The 19,590-nt window shown below is 44.3% G+C and overlaps 1 protein-coding gene across 1 annotated transcript; it reads left to right on the forward strand.

Moving 5' to 3' along the window:
- The first annotated feature begins 6,472 nt into the window (after window positions 1–6,472).
- EDN1 (endothelin 1) lies at window positions 6,473–9,625 on the forward strand. The gene is made up of 5 exons (XM_054381809.1): window positions 6,473–6,536; window positions 6,723–6,861; window positions 7,814–7,972; window positions 8,244–8,351; window positions 9,478–9,625. The coding sequence occupies exons 1-5, from the start codon at window positions 6,473–6,475 to the stop codon at window positions 9,614–9,616; spliced, it is 609 nt and encodes a 202-aa protein (XP_054237784.1). The 3' UTR covers window positions 9,617–9,625.
- The last annotated feature ends 9,965 nt before the right edge of the window (window positions 9,626–19,590 follow it).

Below are 19,590 nucleotides of genomic sequence, written 5' to 3' on the forward strand. Positions count from 1 at the left end.
AAACTAGGACACCATCTTTTCACACTTCTAGAAGACATAATTCATACTGTTTGTATTAGGAACATGACTGATGGAATGGAGCTGAAGACCACATAGAATATTTTTTTCCCCAAAACAAACTTAGAGTCCAAGCATATTTGTGAGAATATATTACAGTCTTTCAGCAATCCGAGATTTTCTAGGCCAGAAGTGAAGTCTTTGCCTTATAACTTCCACTAATATTGTCACTGACATGAGAAAGACTCAACTAAAAAGTAAAATCCAAGTAAAGCACCACAAAAGAAACTTCTAATGCCAAAGGGCAAAGAACTGAAATCCTTCTGTGTGCATGATCCTGAGCTACTGCAGCAGAAATAACCTCTCACCTGAGACTGTGGGAGAGGTGGTCATCCTGACACCATGCATGACATTCCCCTGTGGTATGTCACCTTTGTCATCTACACAAGGCCTGGGAAAGAGGGCTCTGGTTGTCTGCTTTGTATTACACCCACAGAGCTTAATACTTTGCCTTGCTCCTGATATTCTACTTGCTGCTCCTGCACAATTAGAGCACTTCCAGCACCCTTGTGGGAAAGTGGACACACTTTCTTCCACAAAACCCAGGCAGAGATGGGCCATAAAAGTAGGGGAGAAGTTCCTGTCAACCCTCACCTAAAAGTTACATGAATTCTTTAATTCCAGACCATTTAAAGCCTCTTCCCTTTTCCCACCTGATGTTTCCCCTTGTTTGAAAATTTGGCTTGGCTTCCAGCTCAACATTTCCCTGATGCTTCCAGCTCTTTGTTGTGGAAAGTGTAAGTGGGAGGAAGGTTTCACAACAGTATCTCTGAAGTCTGAATCTTTGTAAAATGTCCTTCTGGTGGTTTTGGCAATAACAGCTTCAGCCCTGTGAACTTCGCTCAGTAAAGTGGATTTTTCTCCTCTATTTGAGCTGGGTTTGATTTCTGTGCTTTAAATGGTACCTAGTCACTGCCACCTGGTACCAGCACATGCATTATCTTGGAAGAGTTTTCTTTTCTCACCTGATGATGGCTCTTCTGTCATATAGCTGCCACAGTGCTGTGTACAGCTCTGAAGTCCTCAGCATAAGGACATGGACCTGTGAGAGCTGGTCCACAGAAGACCACACAAAGTGATCAGAAGGATGGATCACTTCTCCTTTGAAAAGAGGCCGAGAAAGTTGGAGTTGTTCAGCCTGGAGAATTCTCTGGGGAGACCTTATAATGACTTTACAGTACTTAAAAGGGGCCTAAAAGAAATATGAGCATCTATTCCAACCTCCCTGCCATGATCAGGGACATCTCTCAATTAGACTCAGCGTCTCAGCGCTTCATCCAGCCTGGCCTTGAACAACCTCAGGGAAGAGGCATCCACAACCTCCCTGGGCAGCTGACTCCAGAGTCTCACCACACTTGTACTGAAGCACTTCTTCCTAAGATCCAGTCCAAACCCACTCTCCCTTAGCTTAAAAACACTCCCTCTTTTCCTGTTGCTAGACACCCTTATGAAAAGTTCCTCTCCAGACTTCCTGTAGGATACCTTCAGGTAATGGAAAGCAGCTATAAGGTCCCCCCAGAATCTTCTCTTCTCCAGGCTGAACAACCCCAGTTCTCTCAGCCTATCCTCATAGCAGAGGTGTTCCAGCCCTCAGATTATCTTTGTGGCACTCCCCTGGACTCCGTGTGTCCTTCTTATGAAGGGGACACCAGAACTGGATGCAGCATTTGAGGTGGGGGGGATGTCCCTGCTGACTGCAGGGGGGGTTAACTAGATGACTTTTGAAGGTCCCTTCCAACCCATTCTATGATCTCTCTCTAGTTTAAATAGGGTTTTGCATGTGGAGTGAATTTTGGAAGGAAAATGACCGGTACTGGGATGGGCGCAGGATCCAGACACGCTACAGACAGGTGGGGCTGAAGTTGCTGGATTAGTGGCTGACCTTCCTCTTCTCCTCAGCACTTTAAGAGGTCCGTGAGTGTAGTGTGAAGCAGGTACCTCTGTCCTTTGATAAACATAATTAACTGGAGATGGGGAGAAATGAGGAAAGTTGGCTTGCAAGAAATTCTGCTTCTGCCCAAGGACTTGTATCTGTAAGGGGACTTAAATCTGTTGTAGGCTGGTTCATGGCAGATGAGAATAATGTCATTTCCAAAAAGCCTAAATTATTTAGCTCTTCAATTTGCATCTTATGTAATGAAGGAGGGGAAATTTCTCTGCCTCCCTTTGTGTAAGAAGAGGTGTGGGGGGGCCAGATGGCCCCTGAAAGGAAAGTAAGGTGCAAGAGGGGCAGCAAGTGAAGGAAAAGGGCAAGTTATACAACTTTCTGCTTGAGAATTGTGTTTCAAATCTGCAGAAAACAGCCTGTCGCTCCCCTTGTTCCCTAGACAGAAAGGCAGTTTTACAGTCTCCTTTTATTGTTTTGCTGATAAGCAGGCATTGCACATTTCTGACACTATACAAAATGTCCTTTAGAAAACTCAGTCAGTGCCATGGCCTTTTTTAGCTGGAACATTATAACCAGAGCCTGCCTTGCCAGCTAAGATTTCACTCTGTAACAGGGTGTCTCAGCTGCAGGTCACCAAGATACCCCAGCTAGAAAGGGAAAAAGCTGCTCCAGGAGCAATCAGCTTCAACCCCTGCTTCTAGCTCTCACCCAAACAGGTATGAGTGCAAATAGAGCACAAACGGCCCGGCCCATGGTGCAAGCTCACTTGGCATGTACCAGGACAACTTGTGGAGTACATGACATTGTACAATCATCAAAGACTTTGTATTTCCACTCTGCAAGTGCTGACTGACAGCCAATGTTTGGTCCCGTTCTGCTTGTTTTATAAGACCTCTGCTGTGACCCATAATGTTAGATTCCTACTATAAACAGCTATGAGAGTGACCAAATCTTCTTGCTTTGGCACAATGTCCAAAGGGTCTTTCTGAATGGCACAGACCTGCCCAGTACCTCCCACTGCCCAAGGAACGGTCAGGGGGTTACCCCTTCCTGGGGGAAACCCACTTCCAGGCCTGGCAATCCTCACGGCCTGAAATGACCCATCCAGGCCACTGGCAACCAAACACAAATTTGTTTTTCCATTACTTGAACAAGAAATAGGAATAGCTTGGTTCTGGTTAGTCTCAAGATCTGAAAGTAGAGCTATCAGAAATCACTGAATCAGAGGACATGGATTTCTGACAACAATAATATTTAGGAATTCTTACAAAAAAAAAAAAAGTGGAAGATATTTTTGTTTATTCAGAAAAAAAAGAACAGTACCTTGAGAGGTCCCTGCAAAATGCTTGTGCTTTACTACTCAAAGGAAATATGGATGCAATTTTTTGCTAGCTAACAAAATACTTTCTAACAAGGCATTTTGACCAAGCCGAAAATATCTCACACCAATGTGAGTCATTTTGGCTTCAAGCACACATCTGAGAAAAAGGGGAAAAAAATCTCTTTTAAGTAATTGCTGGCATGAAATTCTCTAAGTAACCAGCCTGGAAAGGCTATGCATATTTGTATTCTATATAGAGCGATAGTTATCTTTCAACCCACACAACTGCTTGGTGATTCTTTCTTTTTTTCCCCTTTTTTTTCCTTTCTTTTCTTCTCTTTTTTTAAATGGAAAGAAAGAAAGAAAAAAAAGAAAGAAAATAAAGAAACGAAAGAAAGAAAGAGAGAAAGAGAAAGAAAAAGAAAGAAAGAGAAAGAAAGAAAAAGAAAGAAAGAAAGAAAGAGAAAGAAAAAGAAAGAAAGAAAGAAAGAAAGAAAGAAAGAAAGAAAGAAAGAAAGAAAGAAAGAAAGAAAGAAAGAAAGAAAGAAAGAAAGAAAGAAAGAAAGAAAGAAAGAAAGAAAGAAAGAAAGAAAGAAAGAAAGAAAGAAAGAAAGAAAGAAAGAAGAAAGAAAAAGACATGAACAAACAACCAAAATCTAAGTTCTTTCTCAGCTTTCACATACTGAGAAAGTTTATTACTCCAGTGCTCTACGATTACTTTTTGCATGTAGGCAGGTGACCTCTGCTGGTAGATTGTTATCATCACTGCAATAATTCACACACACACACACACAGAGGTACAACAGATACATGAATTGGTATTCAGCAAAGTGCTGCCCTACATACACAAGAAGATATAATACACCAGAAGGTACAATCCCTGCTCTGAAAAAAAAAAAAAGACTCCCACACTAGAAGGTGGGGGGGGGAAAAAAATTGTACTGGCCAACTTTCTCCACCCACAGGGCAGTTTTATAGGGCAGTTTTTCAAGAACCTGTGATAAAAAGGTATAACGACCTCAGGATGGGGCCATTGGTGTTTATTCCACATAATGGTCCAAATGCTCGCTACTGCTCGGAAAGCCCCTACACTTTATCCTCTTAGAAGCAGGGTGGTTACACCGAGGGAAGGATTAGTCTCCACTTGCATTCCTTTCTTATGCTCTTTTCACATACCATCTGCTAACAGCCACTGTGGCAGAAAGGATACCAGCTAAATGGACCTTTATTCTGACTCAGCACGGCTGCAGTCAGCCTGTCCGCTATGATACAGCAGCACAGTATAATTTGCTACTTGAAAAAAAAAAAAAAAGGCCATTCACCTGACAGTTCACAATGCATCTTGCACTTAACAGCCTTGGTCTTTGTGATATCCAAGGTCATTTCTATTATTACAGCACAGTGCACGGAAATACCACAAATACCAAGAGAGTCTTATCTATTTATCATAGGTGAAATTGGCACGCTTTGCAGCACAATGGCTCCACGTCGGATCGCAGGCATTTGAGTTCACTTGAGTTTATTATATTCAGGGGCTGGCTTTCTTTGTGAGGAGCTCAGTGGATTTCATGCATCTATATATTTGCAATGGTATTGCTGTGGCCATTTCTCCAGCTTCCATACTTGCAGCTACTGTGACTCAAAAAAAAAAAAAAAAAATTTCTTTGCTTTGAGGGTGACAGGAACAGGCTGCCCAGAAAGGTTATGTAGTCACTGTCTCTGCAGGTATTCAAAACTGACCTGGACATGGTGAGACACTGGAACCGGTTGCCCAGGGAGGTGGTAGAAGCCCCATCCCTGGAGGGTTATAAGGGCAGGCTGGATGTGGCTCTGAGCAACCTGATCTAGTGTGAGGTGTCCCTGCCCATGGCAGGGGGGTTGGAACTAGGTGATGCTTGAGGTCCCTTCCAACCCGCACAATTCTATGGTTCTATGACATGTTCCTGTGTGATTTACTCTAGGTGTTCCTGCTCTGACAGGGAAGTTTGACTACACGATCTTCAGAGGTTCCCTTCAAACCCTCTGTGATTCTTCGATTCCACACAAGGCAGCAGATATAAACATGCTAGAAACCTTGCTAGAAACCTTGCCAGGTTTAGCGTCAGGAGTCAAAGGCTTTCCTCCCCGCAACCCACACATCCCCAGCTGCACACCCCTGCCAATGCTCACACAGCTCAGGTTCTAAAACATGCTCTGTGCCAGTGTCCTGCCATGCCAGGGAAGAAACGGGGGGTTATGCTCTAAGAAAACAGGGATTATATCCTAACAGCTCACCTTTGTCCCCAAACCCAAACCGCTTGTGTCCCCAGAGCCCTCCTGTCTGGGCATGTGAGGAGCCGGCTGGGGTCAGGTGCAGCCAAGGCCCCGTTCACACCCGCTGCACTCACGGACCATGCCGGTAGTCCCGTGTCCCGCTGCCTGGGCGGCTGGCGAAGGACAGGAGGGGACACTCGCCAGCTCCGTCCCCTCCCCTGCAGCGACAGAAGCAGCGAGGCCAAGCCCAAGAGTCTCCGCCGCCGCTCCAACGGGCGCCGCGAGCCTGAGGGGCGGCGGCGACACCTCCACTGACGGCGGCACCTCGCCTACCGCCGCCCGACCCGGCCCGCTATTATTACTAATAAAAACAACAACAACAGCGCTGACAATAATCGCAATAATTATTGTTGTTATGGCGAGGCCCAATGGTGCCCCGCTGCCGCCCGCCGCCGGGGCCCTGAGGCGACCGCCCGCCCTCAGGTGCGAGGAGCAATGCCGTGTGGCGCCCCCTGGCGGCTCGCTCTCAGCGCGGCCAAGAGGCAGCGTCCCCCCCCCCGCCCGCCCCGCCCCGTCGGTCGCCCCCAGCCCCCCCGGGCCGCCGCCGCCGCTCTGAAGTTTTCAAGCGATTTCCTTTCCAGCCCGGCCTTATCTCGGCCCGCACGTTGCCGCGCGGTGACTAATAGCAGAATAACATTGTCTCGGGATAAAATAGCGCCGGGGCTGTTTACCCCGCTCCATGGGGGTTCGCTATAAAAGAGCGCCGGGGACCGCCGCGCCAGCCAGACGCGCTGGGGAGCACCGAGCCGCTCTCTGCCCTCGCTCCCAGCCCCATAGCACACGGGACACCACTCTCCGTCCCCACGCTAGGAGAGATTTTCCCACCTTTTTTATCTTTTATTAAAATTTTCCCTATTTTTTCCCCCCTTCCCATCTGGTCTTCGCTGCCTGCTATGGATTATTCCCAGATACTCGTTTCGCTGCTCTTCGTGCTCTGCCCGGGGCTGCTGCCGGCAGGTAGGTGCAGGTCCCCAGCCGCAGATGATCCTGCGGGGGGAGGCTGACCGCCCACCCTGGGCTCCATGACGGTTGGCGGGGAGCCTTCACCAGGAACCCCGGGGAGGGCGGCCCGAGGGATGCGGCGGGAGATGCGCGGGACATGCGGTTTCTGTAGGTGCTGAGCTCTACCGCTCCCTCACGCAGCCCCCGAAGCCGAGGCGAACGCCGCGCCGCCCCCCGCCGCCGCGCACCGCCGAGCCCGGCGCTGCTCTTGCTCCTCGCTGATGGACGAGGAGTGCGTCTACTTCTGCCACCTCGACATCATCTGGATCAACACCCCCGAGTGAGTGGAGCTAGGTGGGGGCTTCTGCGGTTGCCGAGCGCTGGGCTTCCCTTCGGTGTGAAAAAAGGGAGGAGGGGGAAAGGGCTTACAAAGAGCAAATTCCCTGCAAAAGTGGGAAGGCGACGAAAGAGCAGTTATTTGCACAGCCTCTTTATTGCTTTTTCCCCTCTTTCTGCCGATCTTAGCAGCAGGAGTGTTCACCGGGAGAGAGCAAGCAGGATTTGACCACCTAGATGGAGTAGATAACTCCTGACAGCCCTAACACACCTGTATTCCTAAAACCTGGGCAGGAGTATTTCCTGCTCAGGGAACGCTGCAGGATACTTCTCACTATGAATCAGAGGCAGACATAAACCAAAAGTATGATTCTGCCAGCCTCAATTTGTCTGACCTGTTTTTCCTTCAGACAAGATAGGAGGCTGAAGGTTCACTCAGACATGGGGTGTCTCCTTGTTGCCTCTTGCAGCTCTCTGCTGCAAATTAATGCATCTCTTGTTAATGGGGTTATGCCCATTTCTGTACTCTTCTTCCCCAAAACTAGTGAGCTAAAGCCTCATCTCATGCTGGAAACACTGATTTGGTGTTTAGTTCTGCTGCTGAGTTTCCTCAGAGTGGAGAGGATCTGTTCCTCATGTTTATTGCTTCTTTCAGGGCTGGCAGTTACCAAAGTTCAGAGAGATGGGATTTTATTGCTTTCTATTGCACAGGGAGGCACAGCAGCCTTATGAAATTACAATTAAAGGCTCATTAGGCTTGTCAGTAGCCATGCTAATGAATATGTTGCAGGATCATCACAAGCATTTGCATGAAAATTATGACCGAGGAGGCGTTTCCAATCCCACAACCTTTACTCATTGCAATCAATCCCATTGATAAGATTGTCCAAAATAGCCTGCTGTTTTGAAGCCATTGAGTTATTTTAATGACTTTCATGTTGTTTCTTTGATCATAGGAAGACTGTTCCTTATGGTCTCGGAGGCCCTTCTCGATCCAGAAGATCACTGAAGGACATGGCGCCAGAGATGCTCACTGAACCTAGCAGCAGATGCCAATGTGCCAACCAGAACGACAAGAAGTGTCTGAACTTCTGCCAGACAGGAAAAGATCTCTGGTGCGTTTATTGTTGCTACTCTTTAAAAGGCAGTGCATGCAAAAGCGATAAATTGTGGTAGACTTACTCATTTTGACACTTGCTGAGCAAATAACCTCTCCAAAGCCTTGCCAAAGCCTACTTGAGTACTCACACTGCTATGATACATAGTGTGTTGTGGCCCAGAAAGATTGCTTATTAGATGCCTTAATAAGCAGCTGATTAGATGCTTCCCCTTGTGGCCTGCAAACTTGGTGTTTTTTTAACAGCAGCACCTTTTCACTTTTAACAGGGCTCAGTCCACAGTAGAGAAAACCTCACGTCACCACAACAAAGCTGGCAGTTGTGTTGGACCCAAATGCATGAACTGGCGGCTGGTTGACAGCAAGAAAACGAAGCGGTGAGTTTCCTTCTCATCCTGTTGTAGTTCCCTGGAGTAGCAATAGAGAGCACAGTTCACCTGCCTTTGGGTCAGCGTGGGTTTAGCTGGTGGTTTCAGACTGAGAGTTACAGGGGAGCCAGTGACGATATCTTGAGAGCTTTTCATCATGGGTTTTTAGCTTATGAAGACATGGGTGCTGAGCTCTGCCTAGAGAAGCAGGCTTAGTTGTAGGCCTAAATGTGGATCAAACTTAGAAATTAAACAATGAAATGATGAGAGAAATCAATAGAGCCTATCATTTTAGTGTGTTCATGCACCGTCTTTAAAATGCTGTGTTCCAATCAGAATGCCTTTGTTTAGGTACTTTATTTTACTGGAGGGGCAAAAGATTATTCATCTGCTAGGTGTTGATTATATTGGTTCTTCTTGCTGGCGTTGCTGGATTTCTAGAAAATTCTGAATTTCTACCTGCCTTATCCCTTACATTGCCTGATAAACCTGTGTGAAATCAGTGCAGGATATTAGTGATGGAAGTGACTGCCAACAGGCTGAGGAAAGGGTAAATAAGACTTAATTCATATTTGGACCAAATTTAATACTTGAGATTGGTAGTACATTTCAAGACTGCCCTCTGAGGTCCATGCATAAGAAGTTGAGTGACAATAGGCTGCAATGTCACTTCAAGGTGCAGCTATGGACCTCACAGAGGTGAACTCAGGGCTTATAGGAGCAGGTAGCCTGATCATTTTGAGTGAGACTTGGGCCCTGGAAATCTGAAATAATTTTTGAAAATGGACCTTACTTGATTGCTTGCTTACTTGAAAAATGGACCTGTTCATTGCAACCAGAATCAGATTTACCCAAAAGAAACAAAACACTAAAGACCTCTTGATTGGATATTTAGGGAAGTCTAGGGCATCTATATTTGAATGTTTTAACTTATTTTAAGGTTTGCATTTAAATTCTGGATACAATATTTCAAGTGGCTTAAGTTAGTGTCATTCTAATAAAGGCAGAGCATTCAGCAGTTACTGAGGATCCCGTGGCAGAAATCTAGACTGGGTTTTTTTTAATCAACAACTGAATGTCTGCACACTGGAGATGCATCTTCATTATTGTAACCATGCATTTCTTATTTTTGCAGGCTGGAGGCCATTGGTAACAGCATCAAAGCTTCCTTCAGCATTGCAAAGCTGAAGGCTGAGCTCCAGAAAGGGCGAAAGCTGAAACATAACAGGGCAAACAAGAGGCAAAGCATCTGGGAAAGCCTGAAAGCTTCCTAGTGGAGGATCACCTGAATCTTATTTCCATCACACTTGCTGACAAAGCGTCACCGTAACTCTCAACTTCTGACATTCCATGACAGTGAAGGTCCAAGTGTTTGCGCAGCAGAGCAAAACGCTAAGGAATTCCCATATTTGGAGGTATAAAAGCAAAGGATTTCATCCTTTTGGAATTCAGATGGATGGGTAGAGGAGGTGGAAGGGGAATCCATAGTTACAGACATGAAAAACCGTCTTTCTGAAGAAACATTAGAGTACTGCTTCTGGAATGTTTACTCATCAGTGGAGCAGCTTTCAGGGTCTATATATCAAAAGCACCTTGCAAGGAAGACCTCAAAGATGTGATTAGAAAGGACAGAAAGCAAGATCTGAGTGGGCAAACTTCAAAGAGAAAAGCTCAACCTTTTGATTAAAATGCAAAAATGAAAGCCACAGCACTACTTTAATCAGGACTTGCTGCATATATACATGTCTACCTCGCATACTGTTTGTTGCACTCCTGCTAGAGTATTTTTACACCTTGTTATTGCCTTTACTAATCATCTGCAACCCTTTGCCTTTTTTTTTTCAGAAGTCTAGTTTAATTGTACAACCAGTGTTATCAGAATGTGGGTTACACACAGTGGTTGTTTGCATAGTCAAAGTCCTTTGGGTTTGGATACTAAAGGACTCTTGAATATAAAATAAACTTTAAAGGACACTCTGAGGTTTCCCATAACAAGGATATTTGGCTGACTGAAGCTCTTATAATAGAGATTGTTGTGTCTTACATGCCACCAAAAATGCACTGAAGTGGTGATATACGTGAGGCTGTTGGGAGATCTGTTCAGTGCCTTGTTTGGTGAAAATGAGTTGAGACAAAGGGTTGTTTTGAATTATGTCAAAAGGCTAACATTGGGTGAATGTTTATAGCAGCAAATTTGTTCACATTGTTGAATTTGCTGACAGGTTGAAACGTATGTGCTTATTTTTTGTGTGTTTTGTATTTATATTCACACAAGTTCTTCATTATATTTACCATGGTAAATACACATTGAAGTAGGCCATATTGGTCTATGCATGTTTTATGTATTTCTGTATGAAATTGGGAAATGCTTTATGCCTATCAAGGTAGATATCTTCAGAAATAAATATTTTTAATTACTGTATTGGCTTGGTTTTCATATGCCCTGCTTTACCACAGGCTGTGGCTCCATGATCATGGATGTAGATTGCTCCACATACAAAGCTAATGTAGATGAAGTCTGTGCCTTTCTGTCACATCAGCCAGATCATAACACAAAAGTTTGGGCCAGATGTGAGCCAACAGATAATACTCGTCCTAGCTTCAAGCTTACTCATTAAAACTTCATGGTGAAATTTGAAATGGCCAAATGAATTTATCCTGGAGCAGCATTCTCATGTGGTTGATGTCGTTCTCATCAAATACTACAAATTCTTATGTTGGATTTACTGTATTATTAAAATACAGCAAATAAAGGATTGGATATAGATGAACTAGAGGAGAAAATGCACATCCTGAATGATTTGTGGCCTATATTGGCCTAGGCAATGTTGGGTTACTTGTTACCATACTATGCAAAAAATCTCAGCTTAGTCCATGCAAAATTAAAGATGAAGACCTCAACAGAGACAGGCCCAAGCTCAGGAAAGAGCTAGAGCAATAGGCAAACTTTGAGTGTCTCCAAACATTGGCCTAAAGTAGTTATAACTGGAAAGATGCTTGAAGCAAATAAATGGGTTTTATGACCTCTGATCCTATGGGGGAGGGCAGGGGCGGGGGGGGAGGGGGAAGCACAAGAGTTAGTCCATGGATAGAACTGAGCAGTTTGGGGTTTCTAAAAAAACTTACAAACAAACACCATCCAAGGTGTGTGTCACAGACACTGACAGAAGTCACCATTACAAATTCTTCTGGGTTTCTTGTCAATGTTCATTTGCTTGAGGCATTTTTCATACCCAAACACCATAAGGCTGAATAAAGTCCTTATCACATTTCTTTCATGTGCTGTTCTGCTACATTTTGAGGCAGTAATTCAGTGGAGAGATAGCGGTGCTGGCAGTCCAGGTCTCACAGGAGAGCCTAATGAGGGCAGCAGGAAGAAACCATAGCACTTGGGCAGAATGTGGCCCTCCAGAACTGCCATGTAATCTGTATCACCTGTGATGCACATGGATCTGTGACTCCTGTTATACAAGAAGAGACCTCATTAATGCTCCCTGATTTTTCTGTTTCTTCCCCCACTACTGGTTGCCTTTGTCAGGGAAAATAAGCAAGCAAGTAATCAAGGTGCTGGAGCTCCCCCAGCCCGGAGGCTGATTCTGCCAGATAGGAAAAGGCATCCCAATTGCTCCTGTTTTTTCTTTTGGGGCAGAGCAGAAGGAGAAGCAAGACTCTGGGGGCAGAGGAGTGCCACAGCAGCACCTCTACTGTTATGCAGGCTGGCTCTCTGAATTTTGTAAATAGGTGGGTTAAATGGTACTGTGAGTGGGCTTCAGTAGCTCAGATTCATAGAATCACAGAATCATAGAAACATAGCATGAATTGGGTTGGAAGGGACCTTTCAAATTCATATAGTCCAACCCCCATGCAGGGAGCAGGGCCATCTTCAACTAAATTGGGTTGCTCAGAGCCTCAAACCAACCTGACCTTAGATGTTTGCAGAGATGGGATATCTATCACCTCTCTGGGCAACCTGGGTCAGTGTTTCACCACCTTCAGTGTAAAAAATTCCTTCCATAAATCCAGTCCAAATCTCCTCACTTTTAGTTTAAAGCCATCACCCTTTGTTCTATTGCAACAGATCCTGCTAAAAATTCTGTCCCCATATTTCTGCTAGAAGTACTGGAAGTCCACAATAAGGTCTTCGCTGAGCCTTCTTTTCTACAGGCTGAACAACCCCAGCTCTCTCAGCCTTTCTTCATAGGAGAGATGTTCCAGCCCTCTGATTATTTTCGTGGCCCTCCTGGCCAGCTGATGAAGAGATTCCTGAGAAACCATCCTAAAAATAAAACTGTTCCTTCTAGGGTTTAATCTGCTCATGCTTGGACTCAAAAGCTGGCTTTCATCCTCCATTCCCTCTTCCTAAAGTGACCTCCTTGCTCGCTCGTGCTTCAAGTGGTGGGCACCCACCAGCCTTTTTGGAGAACTCATGTTCCCCAGAGCCATGTAAGGTACAATAGAAGTCCCACACCACATCAAGCATGAACAGCAATGCAAAGGGTACAAGGAGGACAAGATGTCCCAGTGCCAGGTGCTTGTGGACTTTCAGAAGAGTGGCTGAAGCCATTTCACATGCAGTGAGGGCAGAAGGACTGCGCCCCTTCCCCCACATTATTTACCTTCTGGCATAGAAGATTAAATTGCAGCTTACCCTGATTTGTATTAATGAGCTGGACTGAAAACCAGAATTTAACAGTCTGTTTGTCTCACTGAATAAGCAAAAGGGAACATGAAGCATTTTATCTTAAGGCTGGCTCACATACAAGTACCAGGGTCTGTCCCAGAGGTTTGCTCCTTCTCAGAGCGAGCTCCATGGCAGGAAGAAATTCAATAACTCAGACTAGAACTCCTAGTGAAAAAAAGGGAGGCATGGTATGTGTTGGGATTTATGGCACTGAACCCAGAGTAGTGTAAAAGCACAGTTGTACTTACAATAAATGACTTGAGTGAAAAAATACTCTACCTGGAGCCAATGGCAACACTGTGCAGAGGCAAAGCTGCAAAATCAGAGCTCTTATTCTTCTAACTAGACTATTCTCTCTGCTCTTAAAAAGTAAACTTTTTGTGATCTGTCTCCTTTTCTGGCGTAGAAGCCAGGGTAAATTTTGAGAAAGATGAAAGGAATCATGAAGAGCAGAGGGACACCACCTTCTAGCATGGCCATACTCTAGTCCCAAAATACACCTGATATATGGCTGGAATTCCATGTTAGATCAAGAGCAAGGAAAGGCGCAGTTCCAGAGCTGTTACTAAATGGTATCTCCCTCCTCTGATCTTTCCTGGCTTTGACATGGCCATTTCTGAAATTCCAAAAGGTTTCCCAGGAAAAGGCAACTATTTCCCTCTGAAATTCAGCTTGCTGTAGTTATTTTTACTCAATGTTTTGTGCAATTCTTTCTCGCTCAGCTGGTTTGTTTTTATTTTCTCTGGATAAAAGCTGTTTTGACTATATATCAAAACACGGTATACAATAAAACAAAGCTTTGACACATGAGTCAGGCTTTGAGTCAGGAAAATACCACAATGCTACTGAAATTCCTTCCATCTTATCTACATAATTCTGACCTAATTTTTCCAGAAATGGCAACTCTAATCTGTACCATGTTATCATGAACTGCCCCAAAATAATTCACGCCGGATGTCGTAGTGTTGCCTATAGAAGTTACCCAATACCAGCCTCTTTGTTCATGTTTCCTTACATTAGGATAAATTTAGCCACCACAACACAATTTGTATCTCCAAACACAGACCAGGCTGGATAAATTACTGTTGGAATGCTATCTGCTGTTTACTTTCTTCACACTCAGCTGTTTGCCTCTGTGTATATAAAATTCATATCAATTTTGACTTCGCCTGCATCGTGGAGCTATTTTTAGGATTCCTTGGGTAGAAATCCAGCTTTCATGCTTAGCCCATATCTTTATTTAATTTACTGTTCTTCCTTCGTGACCTAGGAAACAAAAGGCCAGGTTTTTCTTTTTTTTTATTAATTAGAGGAGAATGCTTGGAAGCTGCAATGGTGAGTGTAAGTATGTGAAGAGACAGAGAGCCACAGATAAAGTACAAAGATAGCGACGGGATCGTTTTTCCTGAGGTAAACATCGTGCGAACCACGTTGTGGAAACTCAGCCAGAATGGGTGTTTCTGTCTTTCTTTATTGTGTATCTCTGATCAGATCTAAGCTAGGTGAAAAATGATAGGGAAGCCTATTTTGCTATTTCTCAATATGGTTAAACAATTGGTCGGTATGTCTTAATGGTGTGCCTGGGACAAGTTCCTCTGCTCTGACGAGGTCAAGGAGACCTGAATTCTGCCTGAAGTCCACCGGGTCAGTCGGTCAGCCAACAATTCCCTCAGCTTTAGAAGCATCATTTATGCCAGTGAAAACGACAGCAATATTTGACCCAGAAAGGCTTCATTCTTTCTTAGATCATCACAAGGGGGCCAGATGGACAATGATTTGCTGATGCTAGCACAGGGCTCCAGCAGCTCCTGGTCTGGGTTTGGGCTTTGTTTTTTTTTTTTTTTTTTTTGTTTTGTTCTTTTTCTCTGTGCAGACCTTTGCTAGTAACAAATTAAATATCACTTTGGTAAATGATGGTGTGGTTTGCCCCTGGCTCTAGAAAGTTGCATTCAGAAATCAGTGAGCCACATGGAGTTTGTGGTTTCCCTGATCTCTCCAACTATTATGGGGACTACAGAAATTATTTGAGTTCACCAACTGTAGTTTAAGCACACGTTGTTATTGTTGAGTTTTGGCCCCCAAGGAAAAAAAAAATCTCCACCACTAAACCTTTTTCTAGTTAAAGGAAAATGTATGTTACATGCCAATCACTAGGAACAAATCCAACCTCTAGTCTAGTCAGAAGAAAGCAGCACTATACTTTGGTCGTATATATTGGGTTCCCATTTTCCTCTGCTTTCTCCATCTCTTTTCACAGACACAATTCAGTCAAGCAGTTGGTGAAATGTCTATGATGAAAAACTAATTGATGCCTTGAGGACTTCTTGTGCAAAAGTAGCCACATGCATTGAATCTTTTGATGGACCAGAGCTTCTCCTCTTATCATCTTTATTACCTTCATTTCAGTCACGTTGTGCAAGAGATCTGTTTTAATTTTGCTTCCTATTTTAATGTTCTCTTACTTCTTTCAGGAGTATAAAGCAGTGACACTCACAAACTAGACAGCAAAGTAAAGGGGCTAGAGAAATTAGGCAGATGGTGCTTGCATTCTTATCAGAAATGTGCAGGCCTTTAAGTTGTGCATTTGCCTGTGGAAACATTTCTAAGTAGCTGAGTCCTCTTACAAGTGGTTTAATCAATAACAAGAGTCAGCCCTTTAAAGAGTTAAACTCTGTGGCCAACAGCTGCTCATGAAATGGTGGTCATGGAAATGTGTATAGAGTGCTTGAGAGCTTCAAAGGATCCAAAGATGCTTTGTATATCAAAATTCCCTCCTTGAGGAAGAGGACTTCTGTATTTCTCTTATGCTGAACTTGCTCACTCACTTCAGTAAGCATCCCTCAAGTCCCATAATCAAGCACAAAACAAGAACCATGATATTATCTGCAGAAGTGCCTTGAGATGCTCTCTGGGTTCTTCCCTCACAACCATATGCCCCATCCGACCTCAAGGTAGAGAGGTCTTTCTTCACACCAGCTCATCTGTCTGGCAGCTGATTTCATTGTGTGGCAAGACAAGCAGGAATCAAAGAACTCATGCTGCTGAAAAGACGAATCACTGCTGTGCACAGCTTACCCTGCACAATGCTGCTGCTTGCAGGCTCCTCAGGGGATGGGAGAGAGGGGGCTGCAAGTCACAAGTCACACCAGCAGCCCTGCTCAGTCCCCTGGAAATGTAAACCATCCTTCCCACATGGTTGCAGGTCCACCCTGCATAATGCTATGCAGGCTGCTTTGTGATGGCAGCTGTTCTTTTCAACATGTATCATCTCAAAATGACACTAATGTTATGAGCCCCATACAGAAGATTTTTCTGGGAAAGCATCTCAGCTTGGGGGGTTGTCCACTCATCCTGGTTTCCCTACAGACAGACTAAAATGGCATCATTATGGAGTCACCACAAATGAATTATGGAATCATTATGGAATCAATGCCAAATCACCATGAAAACATGTTCCTCAGCACCACATCTACAGGTCTTTTAAATCCCTCCAGGGATGGTGACTCCACTATTTCCCTGGGCAGCCTGTTCCAGGGTTTGGCAACCCTTTCAGTGAGGAAATTTTTCCAAATATGCAACCTAAACCTCCCCCAGTGCAACTTGAGGCCATTTCCTAGTGTGCTATCACTTGTTACTTGCAAGGAGAAATTGCCCCCCTCCTAGCTACAACCTCCTTTCAGGTAGTTGTAAAGAGCAAGGTCTTCCCTGAGCCACTTTTTCTCCAGGCTAAACAACCTCAGTTCCCTCAGCTGCTCCTCATAAGTATTGCTCTTTAGACCCTTCACCGGCTTCATTGCCCTTCTTCAGACATGTTCCAGTACCTCAATGTTCTTCTTGTAATGAGGGGCACAAAGCTGGACATGGTATTTATGGTGTGGCCTCACTGGGGTGAGTTTGGAGGAGCACCACTGATTTCACCAGCCCAGAGGCTTTTCAGTGTATCAGTCATGCAGCAATAGCATATAGCTATGAAATACAGATACCTTTCGTCCTCATTTCTTCCACGTATTCATAAGAAGATTATTTTCACAATTTTTCCTGAAATTTTACTCCCCAATCTCTCTAAAATCACATGGATTTTCCTGAGGACTTGCCCTGCTGTTTTTCCTCCTGGGTCTCTTTTAACCATTGCATCATTCTCGGTAGACATCCAGCTGGATGCTTTGCAGTGATGTGCTTTCCAGTGGCTTCCAAACAATGTGCATTAAGGCTATTCATTTACTTTTACTCCACCCTGGGCCTGCTTCATCATAAGCACAAGGGCATCTTTCACCTGGCTAAAGAGCAAAGTGCCTGTGAGTGCCGTCCTTTGCCCTGAATTGGCAATGGGTTGTGGATTGCTGGTTCCAGTGTTGGCTGTTTTAAACAAGTCAGAAAGCTGGTTGGATATTACTATACAGCAAAAATTGCTTCTTTGAACTAACCACTTTCTGCTGAGTAATTATTTTTCTCCAGAAACATTTCTGCAAATGTCTATGCATGCACAGGATTCAACTTTCTAAGCAAACTACAGCCTTTCATTCCCTACCCCTTTGTTTTTCCTCTCTCAAGCCTTTCTGTGCTGTTCCTGTGACCAGATACAACTTTCATGACCTACTTCTGTAAGAGGCTGTGATTGTAGCTGTTTTTTCAGCCTGTGATCCATGAACATATGAAGAGCCATGAAACTTGATTAAGGAATACAAGTTCATAAGTGCTTTAAACCCACATATGTGAAATTCCTGTATGGAACACTTTGCACTTCCACTGGAAATTCTTTAGTGGTCCACATTACAAAGTAATTAAATCTGTGTATTTTACATGGAAAACAGTCCTGAAGAAAAGGTTGCAAAATGAAGTTGGCAGCAAAGGAAAGTGCAGAAATGAGTGCAGTCACGTAGCAAATAGGAAAGATACCATTCTGGTGAAAAAAGTATATTATTGTAAACTACATTAAAAGGTACTGCAAAGTGTTTGTCAAAAGGATACATCAGGGAAAGTTTGAGGTGTTTGCCAGCTCTGCATGCATACTTGTAAGCATGGAAGTGTGTGCACATGTAGTGTAATGTCATCTTATTAATGCTTATCAATTTTTAAATAGTGAGTGTCAAGAGGATGGGGCCAGACTCTTTTCAGTGGTGCCCAAGACAGGAGACAACAGGCATCAACAGGAATGTAGGAAGTGCATCTAAAACATGAGGAAGAACTTTCCTTTGAGGGTGACAGAGCATTGGAACAGCCTGCCCAGAAACGTGTTGGAGTCGTCTTCTCTGTAGAGATTCCAAACCTGCATGGATATAATCCTAGGCAACCTGCTTTGGGTGAATCTGCTTTAGCAGGGGGGTGGACTAGATAATCTCCTGAGGTCCCTTCCCACACCCATCAGTGTGTGATACTGTGATTCTGTAAGGTAAGAATATAACTAAGGTCTTTCTAATCTTATACAGCATATTTTGGATCCACTTTCCATTGTCAAAGAAGTCTAGGCTCAAGGGACTTTTTGCCTCTGTGGCTGTCTTCTTTATCCCCATTTAATCTAGCAGAGCTCTGTTCAGGTTAGCCAAATTCTGTAGGTGTCCTTGCAAAGGATGCTTTACAAAGGGTGCTGCTGTTCATAGCACCCTGCCCAGGCACTGTATGCAGAACAGTTGCTTTTGCCCCAGCTTCTGGTCTGTTCAAATAAGCTCATGTTGTTTACACAGATTTTTTTACTATGAGGTCTACAAGAAGCAAGTATATTTGCCCTGAGTTTTTCCTCACAGGACAGCACAGTTGGAGAGCTCTGAATGGTTTATAGGCTAATTAAAAGCAGACCACAGGTTTTGGTTGGGCTTTTTTTTTTTTTTCTTCCCTTCTTTTTGCTGCATTCCATTATGTTTAGTGCTCAGCAGGGACTTGACAGGGGCATTGTTAAGGAGACAAAGAAGCTCTGGCTTGGGTGACATTAGTGTGCCAAGAGACGCCTCCTTTTCACCTGACAGCCTTACCAAATTGGATCAGGTATCGGAAAGACTGACAAAACAGGGGAGGACATGAAATATTTAGCAAATGAATGACCTGCACATCTTACCTGGTTCTGCCTACAGTGACAACTTTGCAGGGGATCTGATGCAGAACTGCTCTTCTCTCTCCACCTGACAGGCTCAAACAGCTGATAAATTACCAGAACTAATTGTTCCCTTGACAGGCCTTTGATCTTAGAAGAGTCAATTTATAAACGATGAGCCCCTTTTACATGCCACTGCTGATGGAGCTGTAGAAATAGCTATAAAATCAATGATCTCTGCAGTCTGGGGATCCTTTAGTTTTCTCCCATTTATCCAGAAGACAGTTCAAAGTGTCTGCAAATGCAGATTTCCATATTTCTCAGCACCCTGCCCAGAAAAAGTCAGGCATTGCTGCAAGAATGAGGCTTGAGAGTGAGAGACAGAGAAGCAGGCCAGTCCCTGTGAACATCAACTAGGAAGCAGGATGGTCTCCAGATCATATTCTCAGCCACTTGAGATGGTCTCTTTAGGAAAAGAAAATTGTCAAAGACAAGGACAAAAAGGCAAGGTGGGAAAATTTTGGATGATAAGTAGCACCACG

Source organism: Indicator indicator, chromosome 6 (assembly GCF_027791375.1).
Source record: "Indicator indicator isolate 239-I01 chromosome 6, UM_Iind_1.1, whole genome shotgun sequence".
NCBI lineage: Eukaryota > Metazoa > Chordata > Aves > Piciformes > Indicatoridae > Indicator > Indicator indicator.